General features: G+C 45.1%; 1 protein-coding gene across 2 annotated transcripts in view; it reads right to left on the bottom strand.

The window, feature by feature from the left end:
- Positions 1-6185: 6185 nt before the first annotated feature.
- Positions 6186-23459, bottom strand: part of LOC139388313 (tubulin tyrosine ligase-like family, member 11) — a 39910-nt gene continuing 22636 nt past the window's right edge. For both annotated transcript variants that reach the window (XM_071134914.1, XM_071134915.1), the window contains exons 8-10: positions 10500-10727; positions 10155-10261; positions 6186-8023 (exon numbers count right to left, since the gene is read on the bottom strand). In XM_071134914.1, coding sequence (XP_070991015.1) covers positions 7653-8023; positions 10155-10261; positions 10500-10727 — 706 coding nt within the window. In that variant the 3' untranslated portion in view covers positions 6186-7652. The remainder of the gene's footprint in view (positions 8024-10154; positions 10262-10499; positions 10728-23459) is intronic.

Below are 23459 nucleotides of genomic sequence, written 5' to 3'. Positions count from 1 at the left end.
CAAATAATAATCACAGTGGTTGTAGAGGGTGCAACAGGTCAGTAGCTCTGGATTAAATGTCAGTTGGCTTTTCATACCCGAGCATTCAGAGGTCGAGACAGCAGGTGCGGTAGAGAGAGAGAGAGCCGAAAACAGCAGGTACGGGACAAGGTAGGGCATCCAGTGAACAGGTCAGGGTTCCCTAGCCGCAGGCAGAACAGGAGCGGCAGCACGACCAGGTGGACTGGGGACAGCCAGGAGTCAACAGGCCAGGTAGTCCTGAGGCATGATGCTAGGGCTCAGCTCCTCCGGGCAGGGAGGGAGAGAGGGAGAGAATTAGAGGGAGCATACTTAAATTCACACAGGACACCAGATAAGACAGGAGAATTACACCAGATAAAACAGACTGAACCTAGCCCCCCGGCACATAGACGTGTTCAGTCAGCACAGAGGAAGCATGCTACACTCAAGGAATGCTTTTGGAAGAAGATTTCAGCGGAAAATGAAATGCTCGATTTCTCAACTCTTCTGAAAAGCTAACAATCTAGCTGGTTGGTTTTGATCAACATCTTGGTGGTATAGCCCGTGGTGTCATTTTCAGCAAAAATTCAGGGAATAGGGAATAGCAAAATGAGAATAGAACTTTTACGTTTGTGGTGTAGAATGATATAAGCAGTATTCAATATAATTCCAATGACCCAGGGTATATCGGTATGTTTGATCATAGAAACGGATGGGTTACATTCTATTTCTATGTTTTCTTGGTAGCCTATTGCTTTTCCTGGTTGTAAATGGAACTGTACATATTGGAACCGGCGTATTGCCATATCGCAACATGCTGCTGGACTAATGAGCGGCGCAATATTCTCTGTTTGAAGCCTATAGGTCTATTTATTTGACAAGGCAGCTGTGCACGGCTACATGTCACTGTAGCAGGCGGTATTTAGGTTTACTGCGTTCAACTTTTGTTTACTGCGTTTGTTTACTATTAATGTAACTAGCCTATATACAGATTGCGTCATAACTTTATCAATCTGATATTTTGTTTATAGGCTTATGGTAGGCCTACCGCCGTTTTGTTCTGTTCGCATACGTTCATTCGCAGTTGTGTCGGTATTCTAAGCCAAACTGCTATTCAGTATTTTTTGTTTTGAATGAATAAGCTACTTTCAGCATTTAGTTTGTATTATTTTGGTAAGATAGCTGTGTGTACGGCTGCACTCACGTAGGGTAATTCACCTATTACGAACGGTCTATCTAGCTTGCAGTCTAAATGTATTGCCAAATAGGCCTTGCTTTAGTGTCTTGGGCACTGTCAATTGTGCTGATGCACTCTTTCGTGTTCTGCAGCATAAAACAATAGACATGGGGTTCTGCTGCGCACGTATCAGCGACACGATGTATGATGCGGATGCCAGGAGGCAAGTGTTTCTATGATTGGTTTGAGGAGAACTGCACCACACTCGGCCTAAAAAGACAAAGTAATCCGGAGCAGACGGCCGATCGGAGGTGAGAGGAATGCTTTACAACATTTTGTACAATATCAGTGTTCAAATGAAAGCCAGGTTTGATCATTTTGTCACTCTTGGCCCTACAATCCTGTCACTGAGAGGTTCACCCTGAAGGACAGACTAATGGACTTCATTTACAAGTAAAGTTAGTTCTAAATGCATTTTCTTTTGCAATTTACGGGTTAGTCAACTGTTGAATAAACATGAGAATAGACAGCATTCCCTTTGATGCATTTGATTTATCAAGCTGGAATTTTCTGATGAGACACCGTCTTGAACTACATTTTTCAGTCATTTCGATTGTTATGGAAAATCCATTAGTTCCGTATTTATTAAATATTTGTGTGTAATAATATTTCACATAATATAATATTATTGTGTGTGTCTGTCCCGCGCAGTGCATTGGAAGAATTGTAAATCCATTGTGAAAGAGTTTGTGTTGAAAACTATTCAGATAAAATTGGTCTATTAGTGCCACCTATTGGTTGTAACTGTGGATGCTACATCGGTCTATGGCTGAGCTCAGTTGTGCTGTGTCATTTTGTCAGATGATACATTTTTTATTGGCTCCATTGGTATTTACAATTTGGTGAAAATTGTTTGTCAATTTCGGTTAATAGCCTATGTCACTGGTTGTTAGAGCTATCTGTTGTATGGTGAAGTTGGGCATTATCAATGTTTATTATTGACTAAGAGCTCGACTCAATCTGTATCGCGGAAGTTCAGCGTAACAGCGGAATTGAAATTTAAAGGCAATGTTTCCACGTTAGCGGAGACCGCATTCACGTTAAAAGCTGCATACACAGTATGTCGGCTCAATCGTTAACTTATCTTTACATTTCTATTGTGCAATCTGTAACACTTCAGCGATACAGATTGAATGGACCCTTAAATCTGGATTTGATCATAGCCAGTGCCTACCCAGCCACGGACCTCACCACACCACACATGCTTCACCACACGTGCTGTGGACCACATATTAGACGGTGTAGAAAATGTATATTATGTAAGATCTAACAAATCTAAGATTAGACACAGGCAGCCCAGAATGATGCAAAGCAGAGCATTACCACCATCCTATAGCATAACGCCTCGTCTTTCCACATACACTTCAGAGGCTGAATTGATTGAATTCTTGAATGCATTTCCATTGACTTAGACCTAGGAGCAGAGAGCTAGTGGGGAGGGAGAAGACGGTGGGTAGGGAACGGACCTCATTCATAATGCCTCCTCATGCTTATTTCACAGAGATGCCTTTAATTGCTCCCTTGAGGCTCACTTAAGGCCTGATTCAGACTTAGGAAATGTACGTCTTTCCTACACATGTCTTTCCTACGCACTTCTCCGTAGTTGGTACTCCGACGTAAGCACCGACATAAGTTAACGGGCGTTGCAGGCGTGATTCCCTTGAGCGTGCTGAATACATTTAATTAAACCGCTAAAAAAACTTGCTGGTCAACAGATTTTCTTGTGGAGTTTTCATTCAATAGGGCTTTCAGTACATTTATCTAAAGCAAGTCCTTAACATTTGGTGTGCCTTTAATTAGAGTTTTCTCAACAGAGAACAGTTCAGAATATTCGAGATCAATGAAAGAAATCCATTTAAATACATGCATATTAGTCTCCTTTTCAGCAGATTTAAAATACTCGGATCTTGTATATTATTTAGGGTGAGGAAAATATTTATAAATGTTTTTTTTTTTTAAATTGATGCACAAAATACACTGCTCAGAAAAATAAAGGGAACACTAAAATAACATCCTAGATCTGAATGAATGAAATATTCTTATTAAATACTTTTTTCTTTACATAGTTGAATGTGCTGACAACAAAATCACACAAAAATTATCAATGGAAATCAAATTTATCAACCCATGGAGGTCTGGATTTGGAGTCACACTCAAAATTAAAGTGGAAAACCACACTACAGGCTGATCCAACTTTGATGTAATGTCCTTAAAAAAAGTCAAAATTAGGCTCAGTAGTGTGTGTGGCCTCCACGTGCCTGTATGACCTCCCTACAACGCCTGGGCATGCTCCTGATGAGGTGGCGGATGGTCCCCTGAGGGATCTCCTCCCAGATCTGGACTAAAGCATCCTCCAACTCCTGGACAGTCTGTGGTGCAACGTGGCGTTGGTGGATGTCCCAGATGTGCTCAATTGGATTCAGGTCTGGGGAACGGGCGGGCCAGTCCATAGCATCAATGCCTTCCTCTTGCAAGAACTGCTGACACACTCCAGCCACATGAGCATTGTCTTGCATTAGGAGGAACCCAGGGCCAACCGCACCAGCATATGGTCTCACAAGGGGTCTGAGGATCTCATCTCAGTACCTAATGGCAGTCAGGCTACCTCTGGCGAGCACAGCCCCCCAAAGAAATGCCACCCCACACCATGACTGACCCACCGCCAAACCGGTCATGCTGGAGGATGTTGCAGGCAGCAGAACGTTCTCCAGACTGTCACGTCTGTCACATGTGGTCAGTGTGAACCTGCTTTCATCTGTGAAGAGCACAGGGCGCCAGTGGCAAATTTGCCAATCTTGGTGTTCTCTGGCAAATGCCAAACGTCCACAGGTGGGGGTTGTGCTTACAGCCCAACACCGTGCAGGACGTCGGGCCCTCATACCACCCTCATGGAGTCTGTTTCTGACCGTTTGAGCAGACACATGCACATTTGTGGCCTGCTGGAGGTCATTTTGCAGGGCTCTGGCAGTGCTCCTCCTGCTCCTCCTTGCACAAAGGCGGAGGTAGCGGTCCTGCTGCTGGGTTGTTGCCCTCCTCCACGTCTCCTGATGTAATGGCCTGTCTCCTGGTAGCGCCTCCATGCTCTGGACACTACGCTGACAGAAACAGCAAACCTTCTTGCCACAGCTCGCATTGATGTGCCATCCTGGATGAGCTGCACTACCTGAGCCACTTGTGTGGGTTGTGGACTCCATCTCATGCTACCACTAGAGTGAACGCACCGCCAGCATTCAAAAGTGACCAAAACATCAGCCAGGAAGCATAGGAACTGAGAAGTGGTCTGTGGTTATCACCTGCAGAACCACTCCTTTATTGGGGGTGTCTTGCTAATTGCCTATAATTTCCACCTATTGTCTATTCCATTTGCACAACAGCATGTGAAATTTGTCAATCAGTGTTGCTTCCTAAGTGGACAGTTTGATTTCATAGAAGTGTGATTGACTTGGAGTTACATTGTGCTGTTTAAGTGTTCCCTTTATTTTTTTGAGCAGTGTATATTGTATAAACATAAATATATAATATACAAAAATATACAGCTGGTCCTATACATTTACTCTAATTATCACTAATCATGGAACTGTGAAAACAATGTTCCAGTAGTCCTGAACCTTCATGAACCGTGCCAGGCTCCAGGTTTAAACGAGCGTTCCATAAAATTAATTCAAACAGGCTACATTATTGCACAACTTGTAATACGTTAGTCTAATATGATCCACTATTGCTAGAGATCCTCAGGAACAACCACATGAATGTGACAGAGGAAAGAATGCTAAAATAACATTGTAATGGAACGATGCTAAACGTAAGGAAAGTAACATTCAAATGAGTTATAAATGTAGGTTATGGGTATAACTGACGGTGGTTACTGATAGTGGCTAACATTTAACACGATACAAATTGTTTTAAAAAATGCAGTGAAAAGTCCTGGCATAGAATTAAAACATTTTATAAATCAACTCAGTAGGTATGGCGCTATACTGTTATTAATTTGCGCATGGCTACTGAAGCCTATATCTTAGGTCTCCAAATGTTTAAGTACGTTAGCTTAAAACCCTAAAATCAGGTGACGTCAGACCGTCTACTTAAGTAGGCAATAGAAAAAGCCTGTCTATCATGTTCATTGATTGGGTCAAGATGAACCGTCACTCCAAAACTAGTGGACCAATGGAAACTCATTGTTTCCGCCTCCCTCTAAACCCCGCCTTTCTCTGAAAAATAATGCCAAAACTCGCAATTGAAAAGACTGGCAGTAAAAGCAAAGAAACAGACATTGAAAGCAAAGATACGAGTAGCGTAACCAAAAGGTAGTACATGCAGGGAAGAGCGTTGGCAAAATCTATTCAATAGGATTGGTTGCTGGGAAAGTTGAACCGAAAACGATTTTTTTTCAAATATATATATATATTTTTAAATAAATTTGTCATAGAGTTCAGCTCTCGCTTTAAAATGATCTGCTTACAAGTTGGGATTTTGTTTTTGACACCTTATTTTTGTTTACAATTCTATACATTTTGCTTTCAATCGTTTGGTTTTTGATTTCAACATTCATTATTTCACCCGTCCTCAAATGTTTACAATTTTATATTTAACTAGGCAAACAAATTCTTATTTTCAATGACGGCCTAGGAACAGTGGGTTAACTGCCTTGTTCAGGGGCAGAACGACAGATTTCTACCTTGTCAGCACTGGGGATTCGATCTCGCAACCTTTCAGTTACTAGTCCAACGCTCTAACCACTAGGCTACCTGCTGCCTACATTCTTAACTTTATTCTTCATGTTCACAATTTATTTGATTTTGAATTGAATACATATGGCTTTAAAATTGACCCCCCCTTCATCCACACTGGCGCATGAAAATATGTATATGCACTGCACATTCAAAACCTATTGGGAGTTAGGAGATTCTGTTTTTACAATCTGTCAGCATTCAAGAAAAACCCTTTCAACTGGTTTAAATACAGTCCTTTATTCTGCATTGCAGTGCTATGAACAGACGCACAGTACATCCCAATGGAGGTTATGGTCGAGTATCTATTTTCTCAGATGCTGTGGTAGAGTACAGTAGTAGATGGCCCAAACGTCTATAGTCTTAGTAGTGTGTGTTCTTAATGATGGGCTTGTGAACAAGCAGCAGCCCATGTGGTACTGAAGGAACCAAGATGATAGCTTTAGTGTTTAGTTTCATTCTCCGGCAAGCGGCAACTGTTTATAGGTGACACTGACTGGCGGGAATAAATTATGTGGAGGAAAAACTAACAAAATCAAATACAATTCAAAACATTCCTATGGATACGGATGACACAGTATTCGCAAACAAGCAGTGTTGAATGACAGCATTCTCCTGATTACAGTCCTGGTTCGGTCTCGTAACTTCCTATTCCCCACGAAGGGCGTCAAAGCAAAGGAGACGCGCTCCTATTTGGGTCTGTGGCGGCCATTTTGAGTAACCATCTGTCTCGCTCACTGCTGTTTGTCTAAGGCTGCTATGTTATTGGAGTAGCTGCTGTTATGAAAGGAGAGGAAATGCCCAGTCCCAAATCAAACCATAGCCCATATGACCTACACACTTCTGATATCTGAGAGTATATGATAGGTATTGGCAAATCATTAATTACTTGACTTTGTCTTCAGATAGGCTGTTTTTTCCCATATTACTTATATACCATCCAATCTTCTCAGGTGGTCTTCAGTGCATGGGGGGTACTGTTGGGCTAAGGGACCATTTGTGATTGGGTGGAACGGTCTGGGAGGATGTCCTTTTCCCTTTGGTACAATGATGAGACATCTCATCACTGATTGGTTCTGTGAGCAGGAACAGCCGAATGGCAGAACCGCTGGCCATTACAGTTTATGGCCAAATACACTAAACACACAGGCAAACACACACACACACATCTGTGCAAATGTTGTAGGTTCTAAAGCTATCGTGGAATTGCTCAGATCCATACCCGCAACATACACTGTGTGTAAAACTGCAGTACGTGCGTCGATTTCCCTGAAGAGAGAGCGTGTGTGTGAGATTGCTCAGTGGGTTGCTCAACAGGGCTGAAGCGAGACACAACCTACCCTGAAGTTATTAATCAATAATTGCATCTCAAGCAGGGCCTTACAACCAACCATCTCCCCCTCTGGACCTGAGTGACCTTTCTTGACACACACACACACACACACACACACCTCGTTCTCCCACTTTCTCAACCACCCTGTGGACTTCCTCCTCTCCTTTTTAAGGAAAGTAATGAATTCCAGAAAAGGCCTCATGGTGCTGAGCCTCTGAGGTCAGCTCCCAACAATCTGTGTCTCTTCTCTCAACAGGACCCCCTGGGGGAATTTGAGCCAGTCTTTGTGTTCCTCTGTTAGGAGTGTGTGTGTGTGTGTGTGTGTGTGTGTATAGCTCCTTAGGCCCCAGTCGGGTCAGTTCTCTACATTGCCCTTGTGTGTGGGACGTAGTCTCTGATGCAGCCTGTAGTCTTGGGACGAGGCCCTGCGCGGGGTGGACGGGGAGCAGAGCTGAGGGGCCGACAGAGCCTGGCCTGGGGTGGAGGTTGACATATGGTGGGGGTGTACAGTCCTGCCTGGCTGGGTCCTGCCGCAGCTTACAGAGCGCCTGGTGGAGGAGGTGCTGTCCTCGGGTAGAGCTCCTCCAGGATCCCCTCTTCCCTGGTTCTCCAGCTGAGCCTCACACACCTCCAGCAGGGACACCACCTGCTCCCTCAGGGGGAGGGACTTGAACCGGCGCTGGGCCAGGTAGAAGAAGGCCTCTACGAATGCCTGCAGACCCATCCCTGAGAGGAGGAGACAAATAGAAGAGATGTGGTAGAGGGGGAGAAGGGTGAGAGGAGAGCGGGGGGAAAAAGGATAACAGGGAGGTGGAAGAGAGAGAGAGTATTTGCCGTGTATCAAACTGATTCTCCCTGATCCTTGAGTCACTCTCCTATAATGAGTAACTATACTGAACAAAAATATAAAACACAACATGCCATCTCTAAGATTTTACTGAGTTACAGGTCATATAGGAAATCATTTGGCCCTAATCTATGGATTTCACATGATTGGGAATAGAGATATGCATCGGTTGGTCACAGATAAATGTTTTTTTTTTTAAAGAGTAGGGGAGTGGATGAGAAAACCAGTGAAAGAGATGTGTTGTACTGCATGACACCATTTGCCTCATGCAGTATAACACATCTCTTTCACATTAAGTTGATCAGGCTGATTGTGGACTGTGGAATGTGGTCCCACTCCTATTCAATGGCTGTGCGAAGTTGCTAGATATTGGAGGGAACTGGAACACGCGGTTGTACACGTCGATCCAGAGCATCCCAAACATGCTCAATGGGTGACATCTCTGGTGAGTATGCAGGCCGTGGAAGAACTGGGCCATCTTCAGCTTCCTGGAATTGTGTACAGATCCTTACATGGGGCCGTGCATTATCATGCTGAAACATGAGGTGATGGGGTCAGATGAATGGGACGACAATGGGCCTCAGGGTCTCGTCACGGTATCTATGTGCATTCAAATTGCCATCAATACAATGCAATTGTGACTGTAGCTGTCCACTAGCTCTCCCACATTCCTCTTGTTGGCCGTAACTTATGCCTGCCCATACCATAACCCCACCATGGGGCACTCTGTTGACATCAGCAAACCTGCTCGCCCACAAGACGCCACGTAGTCTGCGGTTTTGAGACCAGTTGAACATACTGCCAAATTCTCTAAAACTTGAGGTGGCTCATGGTAGAGAAATGAACATTCAATTCTCTGGCAACAGCTCTGGTGGACATTCCTGGTCAAAACCGCTCATTTTAGAGAGTGGCCTTTTATTGTCCCCAGTTTAACCAGCTTCTTGACATGCCACACCTGTAGGTATCCACATCAAGATGAAGTCAAACTAATAAATCAACCTACCTACGACACACAGAAGCTCTGACTGTCCAACCAGAACACACCCAGAGACACACCATCCAGGTAGGTACACTACATCCCTTTCATATACAGTACTTGCACATTGCACGCCATTTATTCTAGCTTTTACTATTTACCACACGTTCCATCAAACTGTGCTGTGGCCCTCAATAAAACATTAGGATGAGTGGGTGAAACACACGAAGAAAGTGAAAAACAAGGATTAAAGTGAGGGCGAGAGTTATTTTCCTATAAAGTCTCGTGGGGGGGGGGGGGGGGGGGCGAAAGCCAGAGAGAGCGACTTTCTTCTGAGGTGATAAGGGGCTTTTAGCATTCAGCTAAAGTCCTGAGTCAGCGCTTCCCTCTTCCCAAAACACAAAACTTTATTATTAATAATAAATACTTGCCGAATCCCTACCCCTACATACACTCCACAATCCTTCCCTCCCCAACACTGCGACCCAATCATCAGAGAGAGATTGGCTCTGTTTTCCTATTACCCGTAGGGGTAATGACCAAATTCTCACCCCTTGATTTTGGTCGGGAACCAAATATTCAGCTCACAACTCCTCGCGTTGCGTCCTGCTAAAAACTGTCCCCCCATGCCAACCGAGCCCAGCAAGAGGAAACCCGAACAGCAATCAATCGTACCGCTGTACCCCTCTCTTCCTCAACATCCTGCCCCCTCTGCATATTTTCAGGTGGAAGCTGGTGAATTATTCATAGTGGATGCTCTCACAAATGGATGTCACTACGCTGTGAGCTCATTTCAATGATGTGAGAGGGGATTCCGTGGACAGTTAGATCCAAAAACAAAACCTGGCCAATTCTAAAAAAAGGTCACAGCTAGTTCTGCCGGAGACCTGAAGACGTGCATTAGCTCCCCCAACGAATACCTAGTGCTTAGTTCAGCGGGCTAACACAAATACGGTTTGTTGTTATTGGTGGGCAGAGTGATTTGTGACTGGTGGGCTGTGTGAGAGGTGACTTGTGATTGGCCGGAGGGTTACCCGCTTCTCTGGAGCCAGGCAGCATGCTGGCCCAGCGTCGTGTGACGTCGATGTAGAGGATATCCACAGTCGCCATGGAGAAGTGACTGTTGCTCAGTTTACAGTTCCTACACACAGACAGACGGATAGCATGGTTTTATGTGGCCTATGGGTTTTATTGACCTGAAAAAGAACACAACGCACCATCGGCAGCCAAGAAGTGGAATCGCTTGAAACAACAGACAAATTAGGTTACTTATCAAAAAAGAACCATGCTAAGGCACTGCTTGACAATAAGTCCATGCGCACACCAACGTAAGCTCTGACTCTGTGTGTGTGTAAGGGGTGAGGAAGAGGAACTAGTACCTGATGAAGGTTCTGAAGCCAGTGGGCCCCAGGCGCATGTTGCCCTTGATGCCCAGGAAGCGCAGGAAGAGGGCAGTGATGCGCTCCACGGTCCGCAGGTAACTGAACTGCTTGGTGTACTTAGGGAACACCTGCTTCAGACACATAGAGGGCAGGACACGCCCCTCCTCCCCAGCCCCCCTCACTGGTGACCCCAACAGCTCCTCCTGCTGGTGCTCTGGGTAGGACCTGGGGGAGGAGAGGGGGAGGGTCATTGATGGGAAGTGGGTGTATCCACCTAGATTCACCTATTCTACGGAGGTGTGTGTGTGTGTGTGTGTGTGTGTGTGTGTGTGTGTGTGTGTGTGTGTGTGTGTGTGTGTGTGTGAGTGAGAAGACAGAGATAGATTGAGAGAAAGAGAGAGAGGTTATTTAGGGGAATTGTGTGTTGATAGGAGGTGATCTATGAGTGAATAAGAGCGGTCTCCATCTTGTGTAGACGCCTATAGTGATGTAACACTGATGCGGCGTCTGACCCTATGTACCCAGGCAGCAGGGCTGAGTAATGGCCTCTATAGTCCTTCTGGACATAGGAGCACAAGGCCAGCCTAATGAGTCAGCTGGTATACTGGAGAGGAGGAGAAAGAAAGAGAGAGAGAGGAGATGGACAGGCGAGCTGGAGGAAAAGGAGGATGGAAGGTTTCACTGCGCTCGGCCGGGAGATTAAATCATCTGTCTATAAAAGCACTGTGCTGTGGCTCTTCACTGGAGCAGATAACACACTCATGCCTGGCACGCACGCACGCACGCACGCACGCACGCACGCACACACACACACACACGTAGCAAATGTCACCTAAAAGGCCGGCTACCAGATGGACTACAAACAAGACAAACTAAGTGGTGAAGAGCGGAAGATGCTAAGCTCTCCTGTCTGTTCCTGGACGTCTAGGTCCGTCTTAGCGGACCAAGGGAGAAGAGGAGAGAGAGACCGAGCGGGAGAGTAGGAGAGAGAAAAGGGGAGAACAACATAACATTCTTACGGTTCAAGGAGAAACAAAAGCAATTATTTCTGAATTATGTTAATGTCATGCAGGCCACACACCTTACTTTCAATTAGTCCTCGAGGCAGGGGAGGAAGAGGGGGCCGAAGGGAGGAGAGAGGGGGCCAGAGAGGACAGGGTGCAGGAGTTCATCCCACCATTTCTTCTAGCGGTGCTCCCATGTACTCAAAGAGGGACCAGGGGTCTACCACCATTGGCCCACTGTGGCGAATCATTAGGATAATGCACCCACGGCCCGCAGCACCCACACAGGTAAAGGAACCCACACGCACGCACACGCACAGAAGACAAATGAGGTAGCACTCTCAGCACTCTGGTTTAACTTGCTGTATGTTATATCTGTATTCCTCTCCGATACAACAGCTGAATATGCTGAAGTACCGCTCGTGTTTGATGAACAAAGGACAACGTCAACAGAAATTTAAAGCCAACCCGGAAAACCAGTCACAAACACAAGTGAAAACAGGGGAGCAGAGTACCACTTCCCGAGAACAAAACATTTGAGCTTACAATGCAAATCTCCAATCCTCACTTTCCCTGCATAATACCTCACCTTCATCTTCGACAGGACACTGAATCGTACAAATCAGCAGCACATTGGGGGGAAAAAAACTGTAATGCTGTTAAAAAAAACATGTAGCTGTTCTGCTCCTTTAGTTGACGTGGAACAAAATCACCCACACGTGTTCTACCAGAGGAGACGAACACAACTCGCCCTTTCAGAAGCTGTGTAAGAACTTTAGTCTTTCTTAACGTCGTTCTTTCAGGAGGTAGGTGGTTCAGTGCTAGCTCTGCTAGGTAATTAGGAGTTTTGGGCTGCCCTGGTTGAAGACCTAAGAGCAGGTTAACATACATTCACACATGCTGGAAGGAGACAGGACACACAGATGAATCCCTCAAGCTCCCCTGTGTGAGCAATTCATAAACACTCGGCGTTGGCTGTGGAGGATATTCGGCAGTGTTGAGCAAAGCTGTAGTGGCAAAACAATTAGTGTTTAGTTCTGAGTGGCATACTGCTACTTGGGAGAACAGATAGCGCTCGACTTTCGCACAGACCAACTCAGATTAACTGTCATGTTTCTATGTCAGACTCAGTTTGAACCCATTCTCTCTCAAGACAGTTCTCTAGGAATATCTTTGTATTTGACGTTACCTATTCGATTTGACCTTTATGCAGAGTGCCATGCTTTGATGAATGACGGCAGAATAAAGCAGAGAATGAGACAGAGGTGAAAAACATACGGTACCAGTCGAAAGTGTGGACGCACCTGCTCATTTCAAGGGTTTTTCTTTATTTGTACTATTTTCTACATTGTAGAATAATAGTGAAGACATCCAAACTATGAAATAACATACGGAATCATGTACTAACCCCGCCAAAAAAAAGTGTTAAACAAATCAAAATATATTTTCTATTTCAGATTCTTCAAAGTAGCCACCCTTTGCCTTGATGACAGCTTTGCACACTCTTGGCATTCTCTCAAGCAGCTTCACCTGGAATTATTTTCCAACAGTCCTGAAGGAGTTCCCACATATGCTGAGCATATGTTGGCTGCTTTTTCATCACTCTGCGGTCCAACTCATCCCAAATGATCTCAAATGGGTTGAGGTCAGGTGATTGTGGAGGCCAGGTCATCTGATGCAGCACTACATCACTCTCTTTCTTGGTCAAATAGCCTTTACACAGCCTGAAGGTGTGTTGGGTCATTGTCCTGTTGAAAAACAAAGCACAAACTAGATGGGATGGCGTTTTGCTGCAGAATGCTGTGGTAGCCTTCCTGGTTAAGTGTGCCTTGAATTCTAAATAAATCACAAACGGTGTCATCAGCAAAGCACCATCACACCTCCTCCTCCATGCTTCACGGTATGAACCACACAGATATCATCTGTTCACCTACTCTGCCTCTCACAAAGACACGGCAGGCAGTTGGAACCAAAAATCTCAAATTTGGAATCAGACCAAAGGACAGATTTCCACCGGCCTAATGTCCATTGCTCGTGTTTCTTGGCCCAAGTCTCTTCTTCTTATTGATGTCCTTTAGTAGTGGCTTCTTCGCAGCAATTCGACCATGAAGGACTGATTCAGTCTCCTCTGAACAGTTGATGTTGAGATGTGTCTGTTACTTGAACTCTGAAGAATTTGTTTGGGCTGCAATCTGAGGCTGGTAACTAATGAACTTTTCCTCTGCAGCAGAGGAAACTCTGGTTCTTCATTTCCTGTGGCAGTCCTTATGAGAGCCAGTTTCATCATAGCGCTTGATGGTTTTTGCGACGGCACTTGAAGAAACTTTGATTGACCTTCATGTCTTAAGGGATGGACCGTCATTTCTCTTTGCCTATTTGAGCTGTTCTTGCCATAATATGGACGTGGTCTTTGACCAAACGGGTCCACCTTCTGTACATCACCCCTACCTTGTCACAACACAACTGATTGGCTCAAAAGCATTAAAGGCAAGAAATTCCACAAATGACCTTTTAACAAGGCACACATGTTAATTGAAATGCATTCCCAGTGACTAACTCATGAAGCTGGTTGAGAGAATGCCAAGAGTGTGAAAAGCTGTCATCAAGGCAAAGGGTGGCTAATTTGAAGAATCTCAAATATAAAATATATTTTGATTTGTTTAACACTTTTTTGGTTACCATGTGTTATTTCATAGTTTTGATGTCTTCACTATTATTCTACAATGTAGAAAATAGTCCAAATAAAGACAAACCCTGGAATGACTAGGTGTGTCCAAAATTTTGACTGGTACTGTCTATTCTGTCCCTGTGAGCTTACAAATGCTGCAGATGTGAAAAGCAGAGACAGCTTTACTGATAATTATACAACTATACTATTCGACAGGCCCAGAAAACAACAACGACCGATCTGACCTCTACAACCGCTCTCAAAACACAAATCAATTATCCACTCAACAACATTTTTTTCATTAGCTGACTGTTAATACAGTCCCAAAGTGTTGTGCGTGTCATCAGTCAAGTCTTCAAGATATCGGACATTCAAGAAGCAAATGTGTCACCGGCCGCATCATCACGATGATGCAACATTTTTGTGGGTTTTCCCCTTTGAATACGGCTCATCTAAGGAGAGAAATGATGACATTTCTTGTCCAAAGAAAGTGTTGTCCGACTTTGTTTCTCCAAACTGGAGAGTAGACTTACCCTGGACGATTATGTGTGGGCGATGGTAACAGGGTGGAGGCAAGAGAAAGAGTCAACAATAGGTTGAGCAAGAGAGGGAGAGAGAAAAGGACAGAAGCTAAAAAAATAAAATATATGAAGAAATAGGAGAATGGGTAGAGTGCAGAGGAGCGATTAGGGTCTACTGTTGGTGCATAGTAGGAGAGAGAGAGAGCCACCGAGAGAGAGAGAGCCACCGAGAGAGAGACACCGAGAGAGAGACCGAGAGAGCGAGAGTGAGAGAGAGACTGTCCATTGGAAAGGGTAACCACAGAGCTGAGCTACAGCTAATCAATGACAGAAGAAACAACCTCATTCCCACCCTTTATCCGTCCACTCTCCTGTCATCCACATCCATCTCTCCCTCCCACATCTCTCCCTCTCCACTCAAATTGCTGTGGTGGTAGCAGAGTGGCCACATAACTCTTAAACCTGCTGTCACACTGCAGAGGGGGGTTTAACCAGCAGCTAGCGTTTCCAAAACACTCCCTGCCAAGCCAACCGTAGCCAGCTAAAGGAGGAGCTAAAACAATCTATATTCCACTTTCTGTTTTCTCACGGCAACTTTGTGAATCGTCACCCTCCAGTAACCAACGTGACCACGGAAACGAGAAAGTAGCATTGATCAATGATAAAACAGCCCGGTTGTTGTTGACCAAAGTGTGCAGCTGACAAATGTTCTACTTGTCTGAATCAGAGCCTTCACTGGGTGGGAAAATACAGATGTAAAGGGGAAACGCAGATTCAGGCTGAAGCATCCCATTGAAGTTGAATAGGAGTGTTGGGGGAAAAAGAGCAATGGCGCAGGATAGTGTGAATTTGTCACCAGGCAGTCAGTGTAATCTAGGTTTGGCTTGAAGGAAAGACAGTCTTCCTTACTATGGGTCTTCTGCCAGTTGGCTCAGCCCTTCACCTTTTCCAGCAGTTTTAGAACTAGAGAAAAGGCTCCTGTGGCCCGGCTCCACAAAAGGTGGTATTTCTGCCTTTAATGGGCTCAAATCAGCCCGGCAACAAGAAAAGCAGATCCAAAACAGAACCAGAGCAAATACACAGGAAATGCTACAAATGGTCCTCTCATTTCATATAAATATACTTTATTGTCCCCTTGGACAATAGAGAATGCTGCTGCTCCCACATAATACACAAATAAATAGAATCAATTGAGAATAACACTCAATCACACACACACACACCCCACCCAACCAACCACACAAAAAGTTAATGTCAGGCCAGGCCGTGACAAGGTGGCAGTTCCACATGATGAAGAACTACGGGCCAGGCTCCAGTCAGTCATTGCCAACTCCCTCATCTCTACTGTATGTCTCCCCTGTTGTTAAGATGTTTTATTGACAGGGGTACAAACTAATGTTTCTATCTGTTCCGACTGCATATAGGCACCCTATAACGTCTCCTCGATGGCTGGAACTCTGTTTTCAGTGCATGTATGGGGTCCCATGTGACCTTTCTGGCCTGTCTGATGATGGTGTCTTGGAGAGAGGAGGGAAGTGTCATGCCTATAAATCTTCCCTGCGGTCTTGGTTAATCTCAAGATTTGGGCATCGGGCTACACGGTCAGGTTACCAAACCATGTAGCAATGCTGTAGTGTTGACGCCATAGACCCGGCGTTGACGAGCTCTCCACAGCGGTGTGCCAGCACAGCCCAATCTCAACGTTCCCTCTGTGCACCCCTATGGGGCCGTGGTGCCCAACGGACTTTTAGGGTTGAGGATAATCTCCTGTTTTTTTGTTGTCACATTCACTTGTAGGTGATGTTCATCACACCATCTGACAAATACTTTGAGCTCTGTCCTGTGGCCGTTGGTGTCGACCAGAGTGGTGTAAAGCGCTCTGCCGTTGGACTCTGGAGCAGTGGAAACGCGTTCTCTGGAGTGATGAATATCGCTTTACCATCTGACAGTCCGACGGACCAATCTGGAGCCCGAGGACAGCGGTCCGAGAGCTTAACCACGTAGTTGTTGGGGTGCCTGATGACGCAGTTGTTGTTGTCGTTGTTGTATACAGTGTGAAGAGGATAGGGATACTCACCAAGCCCTGGTCGCCCTGTGCTATTGGGGGCACCCCAGGGTAAGTGAAGTGGGTTTCAGTCAGGTAAAGCTTCCTGTAGGTTGGGATGTGAGTGTGAAGTAATGACACACACACACACACACACCTCATTCCAACTCATAAATCGTCCTCGCCGACGGCACAGGACACACGTCGTAGCTCACCGCGACACACACCTCAGCTCACCATAGCTCAGCGTAACACCGTAACACAGAGTCTGTGCTGAAAGATTAATGTGCTAGGTGAGTGCGCTGCATGTCTGAGTGTGTCAGTGATACCATCAAACCTCTCCATTCTCCCTCTCTCTGGGTGCCGATCGAACCGTAATTATTCATCCTGCCTGTCTAGCTCTCTCACTCCCTCCTGTCTAACCTCACCAATGTCTTTCAACGCTCTCTATTTTTTTACCTCTATATTTGACTTCAACACCATCATTAAGTTTGCTGATGACACAACAGTGGTAGGCCTGATCACCGACAATGACAGGGAGGAGGTCAGAGACCTGGCTGTGTGGTGCCAGGATAACAACCTCTCCCTCAACGTGATCAAGACAAAAGGAGACAATCGTGGACTACAGGAAAAGGAGGGCCGAGTACGCCTTAATTCTGGAGCAGGTTGAGAGATTCAAGTTCCTTGGTGTCCACAACACCAACAAACTATCATGGTCTAAACACACCAAGACAGTCGTGAAGAGGGCACGACAACACATATTCCCCCTCAGGAGACTGAAAAGATTTGGCATGGGTCCTCAGATACTCAAAAGGTTCTACAGCTGCACCATCGAGGGCATCCGCACTGGTTTCATCACTGCCTGGTATAGTAACTGCTCAGCCTCCGACCACAAGGCACTACAGAGGGTAGTGGTACGGCCCAGTACATCACCGGGGCCAAGCTTTCTGCCATCCAGGACCTCTATACCAGGCGGTGTCAGTTGAAGGCCCTAAAAATTGCCAAAGACTCCAGCCACCCTAGTCATAGACTGTTCTCTCTGTTACCACACGGCAAGCAGTACCGGAACACCAAGTCTAGGTCCAAAAAGCTTCTTAACAGTTTCTACCCCCAAGCCATAAGACTCCTGAACAGCTAATCAAATGGCTACCCAGACTATATGCATTTATACATGTATTTTTTTTACAGATAGCCAGGGGCCCACTCCAACACTCAGACATAATTTACAAACAAAGCATGTGTTTAGTGAGCGCCAGATAGGGATGGGCAGTAGGGATGTTCTCTTGATAAGTATGTGAATTAGACCATTTTCCTGTCCTGCTAAGCATTCAAAATGTAAATGAGTACATTTGGGTATCAGGGAAAATGTATGGAGTAAAAAGTACATACTTTTCTTTAAGAATGTAGGGAAGTAAAAGTAGTCAAATATACATAGTAAAGTACAGATACCCCCAAAAACGACTTAAGTAGTACTTTCATGTATTTTTTTTACTTAAGTACTTTACACCACGGGTGTTCGATGGGGTTGAGGTCAGGGCTCTGTGCAGGCCAGTCAAGGTCTTCCACACCGATCTCAACAAACTATTTCTGTATGGAGCTCACTTTGTGCACAGGGGCATTGACATGCTGAAACAGGAAAGGGCCTTCCCCAAACTGTTGCCACAAAGTGGAAGCACAGAATAGTCTAGAATGTCATTGTATGCTGTAGCGTTAAGATTTCAGTTCACTGGAACTAAGGGGCCTAGCCCAAACCATGAGAAACAGCCCCAGACCATTATTCCTCCACCAAACTTTACAGTTGGCAATATGCATGGGGAAAATGGCGTTCTCCTGGCATCCGCCAATCCCAGATTTGTCCGTCGGACTGCCAGATAGTGAATCGTGAATCATCACTCCAGAGAACGTGTTTCCACTGCTCCAGAGTCCAATGATGGCGAGGGCGAGGTTTACACCACTCCAGTCGACGGTTGGCATTGCACATGTTGATCTAAGGCTGCTCGGCCATGGAAACCCATTTCACGAAGCTCCCGATGAACAGTTATTCTGTTGACGCTGCTTCCAGAGGCAGTTTGGAACTCGGTAGTGAGTGTTGCATTAGAGGACAGATGATTTTTACAAGCTTCAGCACTCGGCGGTCCCATTCTGTGAGCTTGTGTGGCCTACTACAATGCAAACAGAGTCGTTGTTGCTCCTAGACATTTCCACTTCACAATAACAGCACTTACAGTTGATCGGGGCAGCTCTAGAAGGGCAGAAAGTTGACGAACTGACTTGTTGGAAAGGTGGCATCCTATGACAGAGCTGTTCAGTAAGGCCATTCTACTGCCAATGTTTGTCTATGGAGCTTGCATGGGTGTGTGCTCAATTTTATTCACCTGTCAGCAACGGGTGTGGCTGAAATAGCCGAATCCACTCATTTGAAGGGGTGTCCACATACACTATATATACAAAAGTATGTCTCTAGTCTACAGCCTACCTTTGTGTCCTACCTTCCGATGTGCCATCTTTTCCACATTCTACATCCTACCTCTCTACAGCATCTAAAGCTGCCTGCGGTTATAATCCACTCTGGTACGTTTGGTTGCGGATGTACCTGCACCATCTGCTGAGTAAGCAACGCCAAATGACGCTGGAAACACACATTGTTTTCCTAGAGTTGAAGAGAGGAGTCCCTGATCAGCATTTTTTTTTAACGCATTCCGGAACAGTAAACGTCGGATAATGAGAGGTATGCTGAGAGAGTGAGCCTTTATTAACTCATTAATAGCCAGCCAGAGCGAGGACGAGGAAAACAGAAGTGTATCCCATCCAGTTCCAGTGAAAACAGGGAAAACCGCAGAGTTGTTCGAGTTGTTATTGCTTTCCTGCTAACATTGTTATTGCCTGTTCTGTTTTGAGCCCACGACATCCCCCTGGGAGAGCGAGAGAGAAGTCGAAAGATGAACAGTACCAGCAGCTATGGATGGGTGGCCTGTATTCACAAAGCATCTCAGAGAAGGAGTGCTGATCTCAGAGCAGTTAAGCATTTCAGATTATAATATTATACGGACAAATCCCGGATCAGCAATCTGAGACGCTTTGTGGATACGGGCCCTGGCCTTAGAACCACCTTCGCGGTGGGTTTGACACACGGATGTGACCTCCCTTGGCCACCCGGTCATTACTTTGTTCATCTGTTCCCGTGACGATTCCCGAATCAAAAAGTCTCCCATCCATTTTTACACTTAGTTTTATTTGAATTTTGCAGATCATTACTGGAAATCAGGCGCGTTTGGCTGCTGTGGAAGGTATGGAGGGGGAGGAAAGAGCTTGTCAGTGCGGCTAGTTTAGGATGCATCAGATGAAGCCACCAGCAGCAAATTTTGTCTGGCTGTTGCCATAGCTGCGTCACGTAGTTTCTTAACGATGGGTTTTTGTTCGATAGGCATAGAGTTGATAAACACAGCTCAGGACACAAACACACACACACAGTAACTCAACAAAAAAAAGAAGACATGATTAACGTCTTCTCATTTTGCTCACTGTATCGCTCGGCGCTGCACTGATTGCATGTTTTAGCAACACATCAAATCTAAATGGCTAAATTAATAAGCATTAGCGCTAGCTAGCCGGGGCTAATTAGCGTTTTCCACTACAGGCAGCCATCGGACTCTGTCACACTCCATCTGCACAGCTGACAACACATCTCCACGCAATCACCGCCTCACCTGCCTGACACGATCACTCACATTTTTGTTCCCGCCTGGCAGAAAAAGCAGGGGGAGTGTATACTGTGTGTGGGTGTGTGTGTCTTAGCAGAATACATAAAGGGAACCAAAGCAAAACAAATCGGATTTGTTGTGTCATTTTCCACTACTTTGTAGTTTTCAGCAGATTTCAGCAGACTGAAACACTGAATCAAACAGAATTGTGGGCTAGAAGACAAATCAGAAACTGTTGACGGCTTAAAAAGCAACTCAATACTCCCGTCATCTGATATAGAACACAAGTGGGCTAAGGCAGAAATGACGACAAGGGAATACCAATGCCAAACACCATGACAACTGAGTCAAGTCTTCAGAAGGGCATAGCTCTCCTGGTAGTAGGAACCAATGTCATTGGTTGTCATTGGTGTCATACATGATATCTACGGCAGTACTGTAACTATGGCATTACACCTTGAGGAAAAGAATCCAAAAATCACTTTACTGTTCAGTGTATTTTCCACTAACGACGTCACAGAAAGTATGAATCCCTCATAAAATATGAAAATACTGCCCTATTCAGCTGCGATGTACGCGATACAACGGGTTACCAACATATTCAAATAATTAGACATATTTTCATTATTTTGATGAATTTATTCATTCTATTTCATCCCTCTACGAGATATAGTCCCGACACAAATCTGGGGTTGCTACCCAAGCCGGCTGGTCGTTCGTTCTATCGGTTTGGTTGCCATGATGGCTGGCAATGTCGTAATCTCTTGCTTGCTAGAACACTTGCTCTCACGCCAGGCCACTGTTCAGACGAGATACACAGCTGACTACACAGCTAACACGATCACTTCAAAATTAAGATGAAATGAAAGCAAACTACCTGCATTTTGTGTTTTTCGATTGATATTTCTTCATGTACATCCATAAAAAATGATGCCAATTCATGATTTCGACTGGCTAAGAAAAGCTGCCAGCCTGTTTCTTGTCCCGACATGTTCGGAGACCGAACTTCAACATTGAAACAACGTTGCAAATGTTGGAGACAGACGGCAAGGTCATTACAAATCTCTGCTGTTGAAAACCTAATGCTACACGAAAAGAAAAATGGAACATAATGTCTAGATGCTTTTTACAGTGTAGATCTAGTATATAAATTGCCTGGCTGGGCTGAAAAGACAGTGGATTGAACAGTCAGAAGGAACAGAGTAAATAGGCGTTTTAACACAGATTCAGCCGTTGGTAACCTGTGGAATAGACACCGGCTGGAATGCGGTTTTAACCAATCAGCATCCAGGTTTAGCCCCACACCGGTTGTATAAAGAGCGAGAGATATGCAGTGAGGATGATCTAGGATTATAGATATTATACAGGATTATACCAATAAGGTCCTGGTCATGAATATGGTAATAGCTGAAAGGGCATTATCCCCCAGCAGATATTCCTCTCACATAGGAAAAACTGACTGATCATAGAAGATATGTGACCGACCGGCTTGATTCGGTCTTATTTAAAAAAATTTTTTTTTTTTACATTGGATAAAAATAGAGACTCGGAGCTAGACAATGGTATATCATACACTATCATACACTACAGGAACAATGGGAAAGTAATTCTGCTTTGAAAGTTAATAAACTTGTAACCTCACATTTGAGAAAATGGCCCTTGAATGTATGGTACCAACTGGAGAGTTCTCTGTTGTTTCCACCCATTCAGCATCATTCACACCCTCTTAAGCTTTAGCCCCACCCATCTGTTTAAGGATTCCAATGTGAGGCCATGTGCTAAACCAGTGGTCACCAACCTTTCCTGAGTCAAAATGTATGCAGAGATCTACCGCTCTGATTTGTTTATCAACATGACTTAAAAAGAGGTAAGCCTATGCAACATTAACCAATTAGAAACAGTACTGTGGCAGTGAGGTGTGTGCAGTAAGCGGCAGAATTCTCTCTCTCTTTCCTTAGCTATCATACTCCACTGATTTCAAAACTCAGTCCTCCAGAAAGTGGAGAACAACACTTATGCAGCTCTACGACGTGATTTCTCTTTCTTTTTTTTTCACGTTAGAAAGGATTACCTACACATACTGACCAGCTCATTATTAGAATAGAAGCATGCTACATGGCAGACCAATCTGAACTCATCTCTCGGCATGTCCAGCCAACTCGTTATTTTAGCCAGTCATGGCTAGCGGGAAGGTTGCTGACTTTTTCCGTGGCTAAACCAACTAGGCTCGTAATTTAACCATTTTTATTCGTTTTTACAGATGGCATACGAGTTTGTTATTAAGGCACATGAAAGATCACATGTTCCAGAAGTTTACGTTCAAATGGCGCTCCTGCGAAGTCGTGACGTGCAACATGTGCCTAGTTTCCTGAAACGAGTCACATATGGAAGATAATCGTACATAGAGAAAGAGATGCGGAGAGAGAGAGACCATTCTGACTGTGAAAGCCGTGTCTTGATAACCAAGGAAGGGAGAGCGAGAGAGAACAGGGATAGATCAAGACAGAAAGCGAGAGGATGAAAATGATAGGAAATGATAGAAAAGGGCAGAGAAAGCAGAGAGAGAGGCAGAGAGAGAGAGAGGCAGAGAGAGAAAGAGAGAGCGATACCGTTACAGTAAGTCTCAACGGAAGAGTGGTAAGGGGAGGTTAGTGATGGCCACCCCATGGGCCGCAGAGCATCGATCTGCCTGCTAGACACACACACACACACACACACACACACACAAACATACCCGGTATAGACACACACGGCAGTCATGTGTGAAATTTCATCACGGCTGGGCTGGAATTGAATGTTTCCCTTTAACAGGCTTATGGAGAGCTGCTCACTGAGGCGTTTCTAAAGCTGGCTGGCCAGAGAGACCAGAGGGCGAGAGCGAGATAGACTTTCCCCTATCAGCAATCCCCAGGTCCAGCCTAGAGCCCACACGTCACACTGATTGGCTAATATCACCACACACACAGGGTGAACTTAGTCGAGATGGAGGGAGGTAGGGAAGGAGAGACTTGGGTCACAG

This window comes from Oncorhynchus clarkii, chromosome 29, assembly GCF_045791955.1.
Source record: "Oncorhynchus clarkii lewisi isolate Uvic-CL-2024 chromosome 29, UVic_Ocla_1.0, whole genome shotgun sequence".
Classification (NCBI taxonomy): Eukaryota; Metazoa; Chordata; class Actinopteri; order Salmoniformes; family Salmonidae; genus Oncorhynchus; species Oncorhynchus clarkii.
Note: the sequence above shows the minus strand (reverse complement) of the source record. Positions and strands in the feature narration are given on the sequence as shown.